Genomic DNA, 14,161 nt, shown 5'->3' on the forward strand with positions numbered 1-14,161 from the left:
ACATTTTCATGACTTTTGCTCAAACGCCCTTGTTCTGAAAGTGTCATCACGGCCTCTAAACCTGTAATTATAACACCACGTGCTGATGAGAATGTGGGTATCACACGCTGCTGGCGGGAACGCGAGATGCGTGGCCAGTGTGGACAGAAGCTTGACGGTGTCGTGGAAAGATCAACAGAGGCACCCAGCACTTCCATCCCGAGGGAATGAAAACATGCCTTGTATACGGACGTTCAGAGCAACTTCGTTTATGACAATCAAAAGCAGAAACACCCTGGATACGCGTCGTGGGTAAATGTGGTGTCACATGAATGCTGGCTAGCCGTAGAGAACAAGGGCCTCTCACACGCTCAACCTGCATAAAACTTGAGGACGTTTTGCCGCACGTGGTCTGCTTCCCTTTACGTGAAACATCCGGAACAGGCAAATCTAGAGACAGGATGTGGATTAGTGGTCCCCCGGGGCTGGGGGTGGGGAGCACTTGGGGTGACTGCTGATGGGCACGGGGTTTCTTTCCAGGGTGATGAAAATGTCCTAAAGTTCGATAGCGGTGGGGGGCGCGGGTCCACACTTGGCTCGCGTGGAGAAGGGGCTGTGGGAGAAGACAGGCGTTTTCCATCAGCCTCGGCGTCTCTCGGAGGCCCCTGCCCGGCTCAGGCCCAGTGGGGGCTGCCAGGGAACGTGCCGCCCCGAGGCTCAGAGCCTCTCGGGACGCGCTTGCCGGGATCGCAGCGGGCGAGTGGCCCAGAGGCCCACGGCGAGACCGCATCCTGTTCCCTCACAGGCAGCCGCGGGGACCCGGGACCCCCAGGACCACCTCCCATCATCCAGCCAGGAATGAAAGACATCAAAGGGGAGAAAGGAGACGAGGGGCCTATGGGGTTGAAAGGCTACCTGGGCCTAAAAGGTGAGCATCGCCGCCCCTCCCCGCCCACCCCTCTCCGCTTCAGGAGCAACAGGGTCTACACCAGATGCCGTTCTGCCCAACACAGGCTTTGCCGTGTCCCAGCCCCGGGCCCCCGACACCTCAGCAAGTGGGCCCGCGGCTTCCCTGCCGCCTGAGTGGCCTCCCTTTCCCGCTTTAGGATCCGCAGCAATGGGAAAGGTTGGGGTGGGTGCTGCCTCCTCACACTCTGGTCTCCCCACAGGTGTCCCGGGAATGCCAGGGATCCCCGGGCTGTCTGGAATCCCCGGCTTGCCAGGGAAGCCGGGCCACATCAAAGGAGTCAAAGGAGACATCGGAGTCCCGGGTGTGCCCGGATTGCCAGGATTCCCCGGCGTGCCCGGCCCCCCCGGAATCATCGGGTTTCCCGGGTTCACAGGAAGTCGGGTGAGTGGCACCTCTTACTTCCCAGCCCCACCTCTGCTCCCGACCAGAGATTTGCTGGGGTGCGAGTGGTCGAGGGACAGCTCCGGAGTTGGGTCCCCGGCTCAGTGTAAGGGGACACTGCTCACACCAGCCCCAGTGGTGGTTTCAGTGCCTCCCACGCTGCTGGTGGCCTTGGTTGGCAGAGGCGTGGCCTCCGCGCTCTCTCACAGCCCCCTTGGGAAAGCTACACGTGAATGTACAGCCATCAAACTCTACACGTGATCGTGTGTGACATCAGGACGGAGGACCCATTACTGGGTCACGGAGTGGACATCACCCCGGCCTGCTGTTCACTGGCTCCTTCACCCCACGCACGCGCTCTGAGTGCTTGCTGGGTGCGGGCGCCGAGTCGGGGTGACACAGACGCACGGTGACCCCGGGCGGGGCTCCCGTCTCTCCACACCTGCCTCCTCGTCTGTGAGGCTCACGACACGGCTACCCTGCGATGTCACTGGCCGGGCGGGGCGTGGTCCGTGTAACGTGGCACAGAGGGGCCCTCAGTCGGTTCTACTTCACGAAATTAGCCCTTCAACCTGTTACAGCTAAAGGTACCTTACGCTCACAGTCCTCAGCATGTGACGCACTCGTTTCTGGTGCTCACAGTGGGGTTCGCCCATTTTGGGCAGATCAGAAGACCTGGCCACCCTGTGGTAAACCTCTAGTAACAGCCCAGCTTGGCCTGTGTCTCGCCCACCTTCACGTACGCGACGCCATCTGAGTTCTTCAGATGTCTTCCTTCCGTCACCCAGAACCTGATGGGACCTGTGCAACAGGTGTGTGCCGTTACTCGGGTCACTTAGAAAGGATGCGTGTGTCTACCGAGGGGCCCAGAGGACGGTGTTCCCAGCAGCTTCTTTCCTAACAGCCAAAAACTGGGAGAGCCCAAATGCCGGCCAACAGGTGAGCGGACACGGCGCGTTCCGACCGTGGACGAGCACTCGGTGGTAAACGGGGAAGTGCTGATAAATGCGCCGACCCAAGTGACTGTCACAGACTTCACGTCGAACCGAGCAAGCCAGAAACAGAGTACAAAGGATGCGATCCCACGGGTGTAGAAGTGCAGAACCGACCAGACGGTGTGACAGAGGTCGGTCAGGGATTAGGGACTAGGAAATGGCGCAAGAGAACCTTCTGGAATGCTGAAAATATTCTGTGTGTCTATCTGGGTGGGACATGAATACAAGGTCACGGAGCGGTTGAGATGAGTTCACCACACTGGTGTGTGTTACTCCTCAGGACAGGAAGCTTTAAGAAAGGAAAAGAGGGAGGGGGCCCTGGGAGCCTCCATTGGTTCAGCAGCTGACTCTTGGTTTTTGGCTCAGGTCACGATCTTATGGTTGTGGGACGGATCTTATGGGATCGAGCCCCACGTTGGACTCTGTGCAGACAGCATGGAGCCTTCTTGGGATTATCTCCCTCTCTCTGTGCCCCTCCATTCCCCCCCTCAAAAATGAGTGAATAAACTTAAAAAAAAAAAAAGGAAAAGAGATCATCATGTGGACAATGATGCAGCCTCTGGCACAGCGTCCCCACCCCCCACCCAAAGGGGAGCTACTCTCGTGGTCCAGAGACTCAAGTTAGCCATGCTGGGAGAGGTAACCGTGCACAAGTCCCCACTAATGCTGCCGTGTAGACCAGAGGATCAGGGTGGACCAGGGGGCCGCCCTCCGTCTGAGGAAGAAGCCCCTTCAGAGAGGAAACCATGGTTTGCATGGTCACAGAGCCACCCAGACACCACCCTAGGCTCATTATCAGGAATCAGCATCGCTGGAGGGAAGTCTCACGTCTGCAGATGGAGTGCACAGCCGTGCAACATCCAGAGCAAGCTCGGGAATCCAGCAGCCCAAGTTCATATCCCAGTTCTGCCGCTTACTGGCTGAGTGACCTTGAGAAATTACTTAGCCTCTCTGTGCCTCAACGTCCTCATCTGTCACATGCGAATTCATCATACCTGCCTCTGAGACAGGACCCAACACAGGTGCCCGTGCACAGCTGAGCAGAGTGTGGGACGCGATCAGCCACGAGTGCCGCCACCACCGTCATGACAGTGACCCACATCATCTACATACTTGGTTTCAGTAAAGCTTTACCGCTCAGTAAGAACGGGGGAGCAAACCACCTGCTATCATGCAGAAAAACGTGAGGGGGGGTGCTACAAAATGATGACGTAACAAACATCGAGAGGTGATTTTAGCAAACCAAGTAGCTGGACGCCCTAGCCCTCCCAAATTATAGACTTATTTCATGAACAGCCTCCTGAGAAGTTTCCGTGTCTGACTTTGCTCTAGGGCGACAAGGGAGCTCCGGGGAGAGCTGGTCTTTACGGCGAGGTTGGCCCCACAGGTGATTTCGGTGAGTGTTGCCTGGATCATGACCGTAGGGTGTCCACCATCCAGAGCATTCCGGGCGGGTGTGGTGACGAGCCCCGGAGATGCTGGCAGGAATTTTGAGCAAATTCTTTATCTTAAGAACGTAACACAGGGGCGCCTGGGTGGCTCAGTCGGTTGAGCATCCGACTCTTGGTCTCAGCTCCGGTCTTGACCTTAGGGTCGTGGGTTCAGGCCCAACATTGAGCTCTATGCTGGGCATGAAGCTTACTGAATGAATGAACGAACGAATGAATGAATGAATGAACAGTAACACAACAGAAGTTGCAAAGCTAACCCCCTGCCATTCAGAAGAATGGTTGTCAACCATCTTTTCTGCACATTAGGTGACATTGGAGACACCATAGACCTGCCAGGAAGCCCAGGCCTGAAGGGGGAGCGGGGCGTCGCTGGAGCACCAGGTACCTGAGTCGTTCCTGTCTCCCATCTCGGGAGAGCCCTGAGCACTGGGTGTGCCTCACTCACGAGCTGGCCCGGCCCAATGTGTCTCCACTTGTAGCACCGTGGGTCCCGTTCCAGGGAACGGTTTGAGGTCTCCAAGCCCAATATGCAAAGAAGAATTTTTAATTCAGTTAAACCTGAAGACAATGTTAAGAAACCTCTCTCTGTCCCTGAATGGGACACAGTAGGACACGAAGCAAATGACACAATGGCCAGAGCGTGTGATAGGCAGCGAGGGGTTTGCAGGAGGGCAGCGGGAGTCAGGCGCATGCCCTGAGCAGGGCGACAAGGCCCCAGACAGCACAGGGCAGGGGGAGGGGTGCCTCGCGTGGTACAGTAGGTCACTCCTCCTCTCTGAGTGTCCCTGAGGCCAAGGTCAGCATTCCCACTCGTGGGCGCTGGGGACAGATGCATTCCTTCCGGGGATTTTCTCTCGGAGGACCCCTCACTGCTTTAGCTGCCTGGAGCCCCAAGTTCTCCTAGGGACAGCGCTGGTCGGGGGAAAGCGTCTGTCCGTGTGACTGGGGCATTCAGGCCACGTGGAGCCAGAGACGGTCCATGCCTCCTGGCTGCTCTGGGCTCACTGCACATCTATCATTGGTTTCACGGTGGCTTTCCACCCAGCCACACAGGCACCCTGGGCTGCCTATATCTCCCCTTCTACAGAATTTTGGACAATTTGGTTTATAAAAGCAGAAACGTGAGACCATCTTTGCTCCGTGGTCACTAACAATAACCTCGTTTATTCACCTGAAAATATGTCATGGAAAAGAGGCTGTCCCCACCAAGAACTCTGGCTGTCACCCCTCAACCATGTAGGTGACTTAGCTGTGGGCCCAGGAAGTAGGTCAGTCCCAGGCACAGAGGGGCCATGACATATGTATCAGGCAACCGTGGGGTCCATCTCCCTCGGACCAATGAGGGCCGCCTGAGAGGTCAGCAGCAGAGGGGGCGGCCGGAGGGGCCCTGGTCAGACCGGCTCCTACGCAGTAGGGGCCTCAGGGGACTGGGGGGGGGGCAGGGGTGGGGGGGAACGGGGCTCAGGCTGGCGTCCCCGGGATGAAGGTACGCGGGACTGTCTGCAGGGAGAGCACGCGGCTGGTCGGGGTTTGGAGAGGATTCTTAAAACACTAGAATAACTGATAGAAAGAAGCAGAACTTCTCAGGTGGCTCTGCTTCAAGACCACACAAACGTTAACAGTACCTTTTATGAGCAACTCAGAACTGAGGAGACCCTGGACGAAAGTGATTATGTGGGATGTAAGTTGATCCGAAGTTTTCAAAATCCTCCAGCGTGCCAGAGAACACCGCAAACGTTTGACCCGGAATACTGCCACTGGCGAAGGCAGGGTTTCTAAGTCTGCCTGATGGCCATGGCGGAGTCTCCTGACGCGCTAGTTGAAGGTGCAGATTACAGACTGCCCCTGGCCTGCTAAGCCATCCCTGAGACAGAGGCTCACACATGTATGACAGATTCCCCAGATGTCCCCGACACACCACACGTGAAAAACCACTCTGATAGGGGCCCTAGGTGGTGATCTTGGCGAGGTGCTCAAAACACAGTGGCCTAGAACATCCACAAGAAGTATCTCATGGTCTCCAGGGGCCAGGAATTCAGGAGCGCCGTGGTTCTGACCCCGGGCTGGTCTGGGACGGGAGGGCCCATCTCCAAGATGGCACCCGAGAGCAGCTGTTGGCGGGAGGCCTCAGCCCCTCACCACGTGGGCCTCTCCCCGAGCAGCTTGGGTGTCCTCTCCAGAGCCAGCCACCCAAAGAGGTGACAAAGTGAAAACAGGGATGCATGACACATTCTATGGCCGATGAAGTGACACAGTGACCTGGGGTGACCCTGTTTTCACTTTGTCACGCCCAAGGGTGTGAATACTAGGACGTGGGGCCACTGAATTAGGTAAAACAGGAGTCAGGGAAGGAACATGTTGAGATATGGAGCCATTCACAGCAGAAGTAGCCGTGTGAAATGACAGCATCCCTTACCTGGCGTCCCCTCAAGCCCCAGGGAGGCAGTGTCTGCTCGGCTCCAATCAGAACTCTGTGCTTACAGGTCTAAAGGGATTCTTTGGGGCAAAAGGAACGGAGGGTGAAGTCGGCTTCCCCGGGATAACAGGCGTGCCAGGCGTCCAAGGCCCTCCAGGACCTAAAGGGCAAGCAGGTACGATCTCTTGCTGTCACGCAGCCTCCCCACGTGTGCCCTCCCCCCACAGCTGGGCCTCCAAACCTCAGGACCCCAGGACAGAGGTGGCCGGTGTGCCTGTACCCTAGTCTGCCACGATCACACCACGCCCCAGGAAGCTGGCCCTTGCATGTTACCTGTGACCCAGCTCTGCCTTAGGACCGAGCTCGTGGAGAGGATGAGGCGGCCAGCTGTGGGGACATGCACAGGAACTGACACACGAGTTCCTGTGGCCGGTGTCTCCCCTGAACGCAGGCTGAGTTCTGGTCACAGCACCCCTTCTGTGCATCCGAATATGCAGAAACGTGTTTGTGGATCCCGAGTTAGCTTGGAAAGCAGACGGGGGCTACTTCCCCGCTTTTTCCTTGTTGCTGCTTTTGTTTTGTTGTTGCCTTGCTTTGCGTGGGACCTGGGAATCCTGAGGCTGGTCCTTCAGGGTTTCCTGGGTTCCCTCCGGACTCCCACGCAGATGGCAAGACAATGCTGGGAGAACACAGGCCGCTCTCTCTTTGGCAAAGCTGAGCTACCCGCCCTCAGCCCGTACGTGGGGCACGTTTCCAGCTGGAAGGAAGGCTCTTCCTTTCCCACAAAGGCCCTCCTCCTCCAGGCAGAACCGAGCTACAGACCAGGGAGGCCCTGGGGTTCCTGGGTGCTCCTGTGGGTTCCAGTCCCACTTAAGGGTGTGTTTATACCCCCAGGCTTCCCAGGACTGACAGGGCTGCAGGGGCCACAGGGAGAGCCGGGGCGGGCAGGAGCGCCCGGTGACAAAGGAGACTATGGCTGGCCCGGGATCCCAGGCTCACCAGGTGAGAGCGTCTCTCCCTCTGCAGACACAAGCACCAACTCAGAGCCAGGCTTGCAGGTTGGGGAGGGCCACTGGGAGCCAGGTTGGCCTCTCTCTGGTCGGCTCACAGCAATGCAGAGGTGAGACAGAGGGACAGAAGCCAGTGTCCCTGCTGTCCTGTCCAGGGCTCCGGCTGTGGCTGAGCCAGGTCTGGCCGAGCTCTTGGCAGGAGCTGGGGGGTTACCCAGGCCCTCAGGGGCTGTCTTTCCCAGCATTAAGGGGCCACTCCCACCCACACTCACTCCCCATATCCCAGGAAGAATCGCGCTCATTGGCCGTCAGCCTTACATGTCGTACTTAGAAAAGTTTATGCTCGGGAATCCGGAGGGAATAGAAGAATGCTAGAGCCTTGGTTCCGAGCACAGCTTGTACAAACCACATATGTACAGTGACTCAAGCATCAGGAGAAACGCCGCACTTCCGTCCAGCTCCCTTACGGCCATAACGAGGCTGTAAAAAGATTCCATGAGAACAATCTAAGTTAAATGGTTCTCCTGGGTGACACGAAAGTGATGTGCAAGTCACAGTGTGCAGAACTGCTTGCTGTTTGCCGGGCTTTTGAGTGAACCGGATGGATGACTGTATAACAGCAAACAAAACCAGGTGTGAATTGCTTCAAGAGTTTCTTTGCTCTCCGGTGCATGAAATAACCATGAGTGAAACCCACACAGGTTTTCCGGGCATCCGAGGCATCAGCGGACTCCACGGCTTGCCGGGCACCAAAGGCTTTCCAGGATCCCCAGGTATTTTATCCTGCCCCAGCCACGTGACCACACCCAGTGGTGGGGGGCAGGGGCTAGTGGGGGACGTCCTGGACCTGGGGGTTCAGGGAGCAGGATGGCTCCGTGCGGGCTGTGCGGCCCTCCCGGAGGCCACCTGGGCTCCCCCGTGGTGCTGCAGACTGAGAGGGGTTCCAACTACAACCACATCCGGGACACTGAGGCCGCACGGCCAGCTGGGATCTCCACGGCCGGCCTCTGGTTCCATCCCCGAGTCTCAGTGCACAGCATCACTGGTCTTTTGCCTCCGAAGATCAGCCTGCCATGGCTGAGGATGCTAACATCACCACTGTGTTAACCCTGCCGCAGGTGTGGACGCCCACGGAGACCCCGGCTTTCCCGGTCCTGCCGGGGACAGGGGTGACCCAGGAGAGGCCAACACCCGCCCAGGCCCTGTCGGAGCCCCAGGACAGAAAGGGGAGCGAGGAAATCCAGGTGAGGCCAAGGACCAGCCAGCGGCACCAGACCTGGGGTGTCTGTGAGTCCGAGAGGTGGATGTGGAAAGGTCCCTAGAAAGTGCCGGTTGCTTTGCAGACAGTTTCTTGCTGCAGAACCCCTTGGCCAGCCCTCCACCCTTATACTCTTAGAATCCATCAGGGGTTAGTGAGTGACCACCCTCTCTGGTGGGAAGGACACGTTCCCACCTGTAGGGACCACACTCTGTCCCCTGCCCCATGTCCCCGGGGCACCTGCACAGTGGTTACCCGTCACAAGCTCTCAGTGTCAGACGTAAACACAAGCATTACAGTCACCGAGCTGAACCCCACAGGCAGGCCTGGCCTGTGGTAGGAGCCAACCAGGGAAAGGTGTCTCACCTGCTGAGAAAGGGCCCCACTCCCACCCAAGCCCCCGGCACACGTGCTTAAGCCTGACCTGAGTTGGGAAACGTTTCCAGATGGAAGCCCGATCAGTATCTAGGGGCAGAGCGTGTTGAAAGTATTACAGTGTCATTGAGCGTTTGCTTACTGACGATCCGGGGCCGCCAGCACACCCAGCACATGGGCGCAGGCCTGTCACACGGTGGCCCAGGGCGAGCTTCGGTCAGGATACTCTAGTAAGCTAGAGCCAGCAACCCCATAGAGTAGTCAGTACCCAAGGAAGGCAGCGACTCGATCCCCCATGGAGGGCAGCAGGTGTCCAGAGGCTCACCGACCACATCGTCTGATTCTCCAAGGTCTGTCACTGCCCCTCTTTCAAATAGCTGGAAACTCCAGAATTCCCTGATATCTGAGCTCCATGGCATTGATCTGAAGGCAAGAGAATGAGGAGAGGCTCAGCCAGCCAGGGCCTTAGTATGAGCCCTGAGAGGCTGCACAGTGCCCACGCAGCCTCAGTCGGGGTCTGTTGACCGGCACATTCCCCGCTCGGGGGGTAAGGGTCGGTCCACTGGCACAAGCCTCCTTAGAGCCCCCCGGGGAGCTGGCAGTGCCTGTGACTTTGAAGTCAGATGCCTGCATGTGTGTACTCATTCTGCCTCTCACTTGGTGCGACCTTGCACATGGCTTTGCTTATAAAACGAAGGTAGAATCCCACCTTCTGGGTATCGAGGGGATGCAGTGAGATAATACAGGTGAGGCTCTTACACATAGAGGCCCAGAAAGCAACGCTCGCTGGCTTCTCTACAAGGCCTCCAATTAGCATTTTTTCAGAGAGTCCTGCTCGTAAGAGGAGCTGCCCTCTGAAAGGGGCGGGGGAACGCAGCCCAGGATATGGAGGTGAGGCCGGGCCCAGAGGACAGAAGGAAGCGAGAGGCACAGACAGTGCTCACAAGACTTCAGCTGCGCCCTGTGTCCTGAGGCACACCGACTGATGCACACGGCACAATGTTCAGGCTCAGAAACGGGCAACAAGGGATAGGTTACGGTTCCCGGCAGGACGGAAATCACCTCTCTTACTCCCCTGGTTATACCTCGGCGAGGTGCCTGCCGCAGAGTCAGTGTCCACAGACATTCGTTGGAGCAGAATGTTGTGAAACTCTTTGTGACCGCCACAAAGTCGAAAGACTCCGCCACCCCGCCCCACGATCCCATCGCACGTTAACTGTGCGCCGTCTGTTTCCCAGAATTCTTGAACCTACAGTGTAGCCCCCCGCACTCCATCAGAGGGACCCAGAACATGCGGGCTCCCACACGGCCCTGAGGCCTCGCAGCTCTCTGTAAAGCAGCTGTCCCCTACGAGGGCCTCGTCCCGCATCAGAATCACGGCAGCCCAACGAGCTGGTGGTTTCCGAGGAGACTCCGGGCTCTGCCCACTGGGCCACAGCCTCTGGCCGTCGTGAGGGAGGGAGACTTTCCACGGAGACATCCCCAGGCAGGCCGGTGAGGATACACTGTCCTCCGAGGATGGCGGGTGACCGTGAGCCATCATTTGTCCCTCCCGTGGGCCTCACCTCAGGCCAGAAGTGCAGATTTGCAGCCGAGGCCCCTCCTGCCGCTGATGTGGGGCTCAATTCATGGTTTGCCTGTGCGGGACGGCCTTTCATCAAACCTCCATCAGTCGGGGGTTTCTTTCAACACTTAGGAAGATCCATGGGCGCCAAGGAGGGAACGGGCTTCTGTTGACCCTGATTCCAGCAAACTGAGCCTGGGTCACTCAGAGTGTCGTTAACAGAGGCCCAGTCACTGCGGTTTGTTGTGGGAATCCGGCCGCTCTGGATCTTCTGACTCAAGAGTTTCTGCCATTATCCACTGACACTCACCGCCTGTTTCGGTCACTTTGTGACAATAGTTAGACACAGCTCAGTTGGTGTCGTTTTCTGTCAAACTACAGACAGCAGCTGGCCGGTCCCCACAGGCCTCGTAAACCCACTTGCCCATTGCCTGTAATCGAGACAAAGACGACACGTTTCTCAGTGTTCCTCCTGGCGCGTTTCTCCGTCCGCTGCGCAGAGGCACGCGCCGTGACGGGTATTGGAGCCGCGGTGTGGCTGAGGACCAGCCAGGAGGCTGCGTGGGGGGCACAGGAGGCGGCCGCTGGCCCCTCGGTCACGCGGATTTGCCCCGTGCTGCCCAGCTCACTGTCCACCGTGGCGGAGACATGACGGTCCCGGGACACCCGGACACCTCTCTGCACCTCCAGACTGTGGGAGAAAACAAACACCAGTCTGGCAATTAGAAGTGAAACCGACCGCCTCCCCACTGGCAGCGCCCATGCCCGCCGAGCATGGACGGGCACCTGTGACCGTCGTATGGGCTGACACGCGGGACCGGGGGGCTCCCACAGATCTGCTCGCATGGGGACTGTCCTCCACCGTCTGTCCTCCGTCAGTGCCTGAGGCCAGTCCTGTCCCGTGCCGCAGTTCTGTTCTGCGAAGCAAATACCAAGTGAGAGATTCTGAACCAGGGACTCTCATGGAAATGCAGAGTCGGGCTCCTGACAGCCCCTGGTCACACGTTCACCGACCGACCTGCACGTGACCTTTTGCTCTCATGTGTTTCTGTTGAAAGACACCTTATTTGATGTGTGTTGTTGATACGTTGACGTGGACCTCACGGCCACCGGCTCGGTCTCTTGCCCGAAGGAAGCCCCTGTGACACACGTGTCCTCTGTGAGCACGCCACAGCTGTCCTGAGCTGAGGAATGCCAGATGGCACTTCGGCATGATCGGGGAGGAGGGGGGACAATTTAACAGTGAAATCACCAATAAGAAGCCCAGAAACGTAAAAACCACAGCACTAAACAGACACAGGAAGAATCCTTGTTGACACTTGGAGCTGAAACAAGGACATCGGCAGGCACGCAAGGGTCTGCCTCTTCTGCTTGTCTGGGAGGGACGCCGGCACTAAGGGCGCATTGCCAATAAACCCCACCGAGTACGCGGATTGGCGAGCGCAGAACCCACGAGCGGCGAGGACGGCTGTGCAAAGCTGGGACCCAGGCTACCAAAGGGAGGGCGACAGGGCAGACTGGGAGCGTCCGTGTGGTCCTTCTGGACCAACACGAGTGCTAGCCACACCCGGGACCTTCCATCCCAACCCAAGTGCTAGCCAGCAACAGAGCCAGCCTTCTAGGGCCCAGGGGCCATCCTCAAGTACCACAGCCACGTCGGCTGAGCAAGATCCGTGGGACCCTCCAGGCAGCAGGAGGGGCCGGTGGCTTCCCCACGCCTGCAGTGTGGCACGGTCCCCGCCTCCCCTCACTGCCCCTCCTTGGCGGCTCTGCTCCTGGACAGGAGGGGAAACGATAGATTGAAAAGTTGGACGGTGATGGCAAAACTGACTTCTTCTGTTTCTCTCCGAAGGGGAACGAGGCCCAGTCGGGAGTCCGGGACTGCAGGGATTTCCAGGAATCACCCCACCTTCCAACATCTCTGGGTCACCTGGTGACAAAGGGGCGCCGGGCATATTTGGCCCAGAAGGTAAGCAGGACTCCTGTTTCTGTGTGTTGCAATCTGTGGGGCAGTACCCGGCGGTGACCGGATTACTGTAGGGATGGGACAGACTCTCACTGCCACCTTGAGGGACATTGTGCAAAGGGAAATGGGCCACACGCGCACGGAGGGACGAGCACTGTGTGATGCCACTGGTAACGAGTCCCCAGAGCATTCAGATCCAGGGACGGAAGGGAGAATGGGGGGAGCCGGGGCTGGGGGAGGCGACAGAGAGTCGCACGTGAATGGGGGCAGAGCCCTGCTTCCGGAAGATGAGAAGGTCTGAGGTGGACCTTCTGGTGTGGCAATGGCCACACAGGTCCTTCAGTGCCCTGAAGTACAGGTGTATTCAGTGCCCCTGAACCGCACACTTAGAAATGGTTGAAATGGGGGTGCCTGGGTGGCTCAGTTGGCTAAGCGTCCAACTTCAGCTCAGGTCCTGATCTCACAGTTCATGGGTTCGAGCCTCGCGTCGGGCTCTGTGCTGACAGCTCAGAGCCTGGAGCCTGCTTCGGATTCTGTCTCTCTCTCTCTCTCTCCGCCCCACCCCCCCCCTCAAAAATAAGCATTAAAAAAAATTTTAATTAAAAAAAATAAATGGTTAAAATGGTAAGGTTTATGTTATGTATATTCTACCACAATAAAGAAAACTCGTCCAGTGTTAGACATGCCAAAGACGCCCCCCAGACAGGGGACTCGACACCTGGCCCCCCGGGCATGTCCTGCAATACATGCCAGTGTCGGTTGGCCGTGCCCGCGCCCTCCTCCTGTGTAACGGCTTTCTGGTGATGCATGTCAACAGGTTATCGAGGGCCCCCGGGGCCACCTGGACCTGCCGCTCTCCCTGGAAGGAAAGGAGACGAGGGCAACCCAGGAGCCCCAGGAAACCCCGGGACCAAAGGGTGGGGCGGGGACCCCGGGCCCCAGGGCCGGCCTGGCGTGTTCGGGCTCCCAGGAGAAAAAGGTAACGGTGCCCATGGAGGGAGGGCTCCTCTTGTCTCCTCTTGCCGGGGAGGCTGGCGGCACCAGTCAGGGCAGGGGGCGGGGGGCAGGGCTGGAGCCCCCACACAGACGTGTGAGTCCTCTGTGTCCTGCTTGTCTTGAAGGACCCAGAGGGGAGCCAGGACTCATGGGAAACACAGGAGCCACCGGGAGTGTGGGCGACCCAGGCCCCAAGGGGCCCAAAGGAGACAGGGGACTCCCAGGTGAGTGGCCTTCGCACACGCACACAGCCAGCATCTCAGGTGGGCGGCCCCAGGACTGGGCTTCAGGACGATCCCTGGCCCTCCGGGCTGGGGGACCCCTCCGAGGCCTCCCTCTGAAGTGCCACGCTGGGACCCTCTGTGGCTCCCGCCGTGACTGGGTGACTGACAGCCGCCGGTGAAGGGAAGGCCCTTTGCGACCTCGCAGAACGGGTTATTCTCTAGATGGCAAGATGGTTCCAGAAAGCTCCAAGATTGGGTTCAACGGATGAAAACAATGGAATACAGATCATTGCAAGGAAGCCAGGGGGCGCCCCTGTGTCAACTGGCCTTTCTTTGCCCTTTCCAGGTGCCCCCGGTTCTGTGGGATCCCCTGGGATTGTGGGAATCCCCCAGAAGATCACCGTCCAGCCAGGGCCAGTGGGTCCACACGGAAGGAGAGGCCCCCCGGGGGCACAGGGAGAGATGGGGCCCCAGGGCCCCCCAGGAGAGCCAGGTAGGAGCCCTGCCGGAGAGCCACCAGGGAAACGCCTTTTCCTGCTCGCGTTCTTCTCGCTTGGGTTTCCTCCCCGGGAAGCC

General features: G+C 58.4%; 1 protein-coding gene and 1 long non-coding RNA gene across 3 annotated transcripts in view; one reads left to right on the forward strand and one right to left on the reverse strand.

Moving 5' to 3' along the window:
* COL4A2 (collagen type IV alpha 2 chain) overlaps positions 1–14,161 on the forward strand; it is a 172,563-nt gene that overhangs the window by 152,596 nt on the left and 5,806 nt on the right. For both annotated transcript variants that reach the window (XM_045482019.1, XM_045482009.1), the window contains exons 33-44: positions 785–907; positions 1,149–1,330; positions 3,658–3,721; positions 4,083–4,157; positions 6,260–6,367; positions 7,087–7,194; positions 7,904–7,975; positions 8,321–8,446; positions 12,252–12,368; positions 13,183–13,344; positions 13,487–13,585; positions 13,932–14,078. In XM_045482019.1, coding sequence (XP_045337975.1) covers positions 785–907; positions 1,149–1,330; positions 3,658–3,721; positions 4,083–4,157; positions 6,260–6,367; positions 7,087–7,194; positions 7,904–7,975; positions 8,321–8,446; positions 12,252–12,368; positions 13,183–13,344; positions 13,487–13,585; positions 13,932–14,078 — 1,383 coding nt within the window. The remainder of the gene's footprint in view (positions 1–784; positions 908–1,148; positions 1,331–3,657; positions 3,722–4,082; positions 4,158–6,259; positions 6,368–7,086; positions 7,195–7,903; positions 7,976–8,320; positions 8,447–12,251; positions 12,369–13,182; positions 13,345–13,486; positions 13,586–13,931; positions 14,079–14,161) is intronic.
* LOC123599749 lies at positions 482–13,577 on the reverse strand. Its single transcript, XR_006713284.1, has 3 exons — positions 13,450–13,577; positions 6,610–6,615; positions 482–493 (listed from the first exon to the last, which is right to left on the reverse strand). It is a non-coding gene; the product is annotated as an uncharacterized LOC123599749 (long non-coding RNA).

This window comes from Leopardus geoffroyi, chromosome A1 (assembly GCF_018350155.1).
Source record: "Leopardus geoffroyi isolate Oge1 chromosome A1, O.geoffroyi_Oge1_pat1.0, whole genome shotgun sequence".
Classification (NCBI taxonomy): Eukaryota; Metazoa; Chordata; class Mammalia; order Carnivora; family Felidae; genus Leopardus; species Leopardus geoffroyi.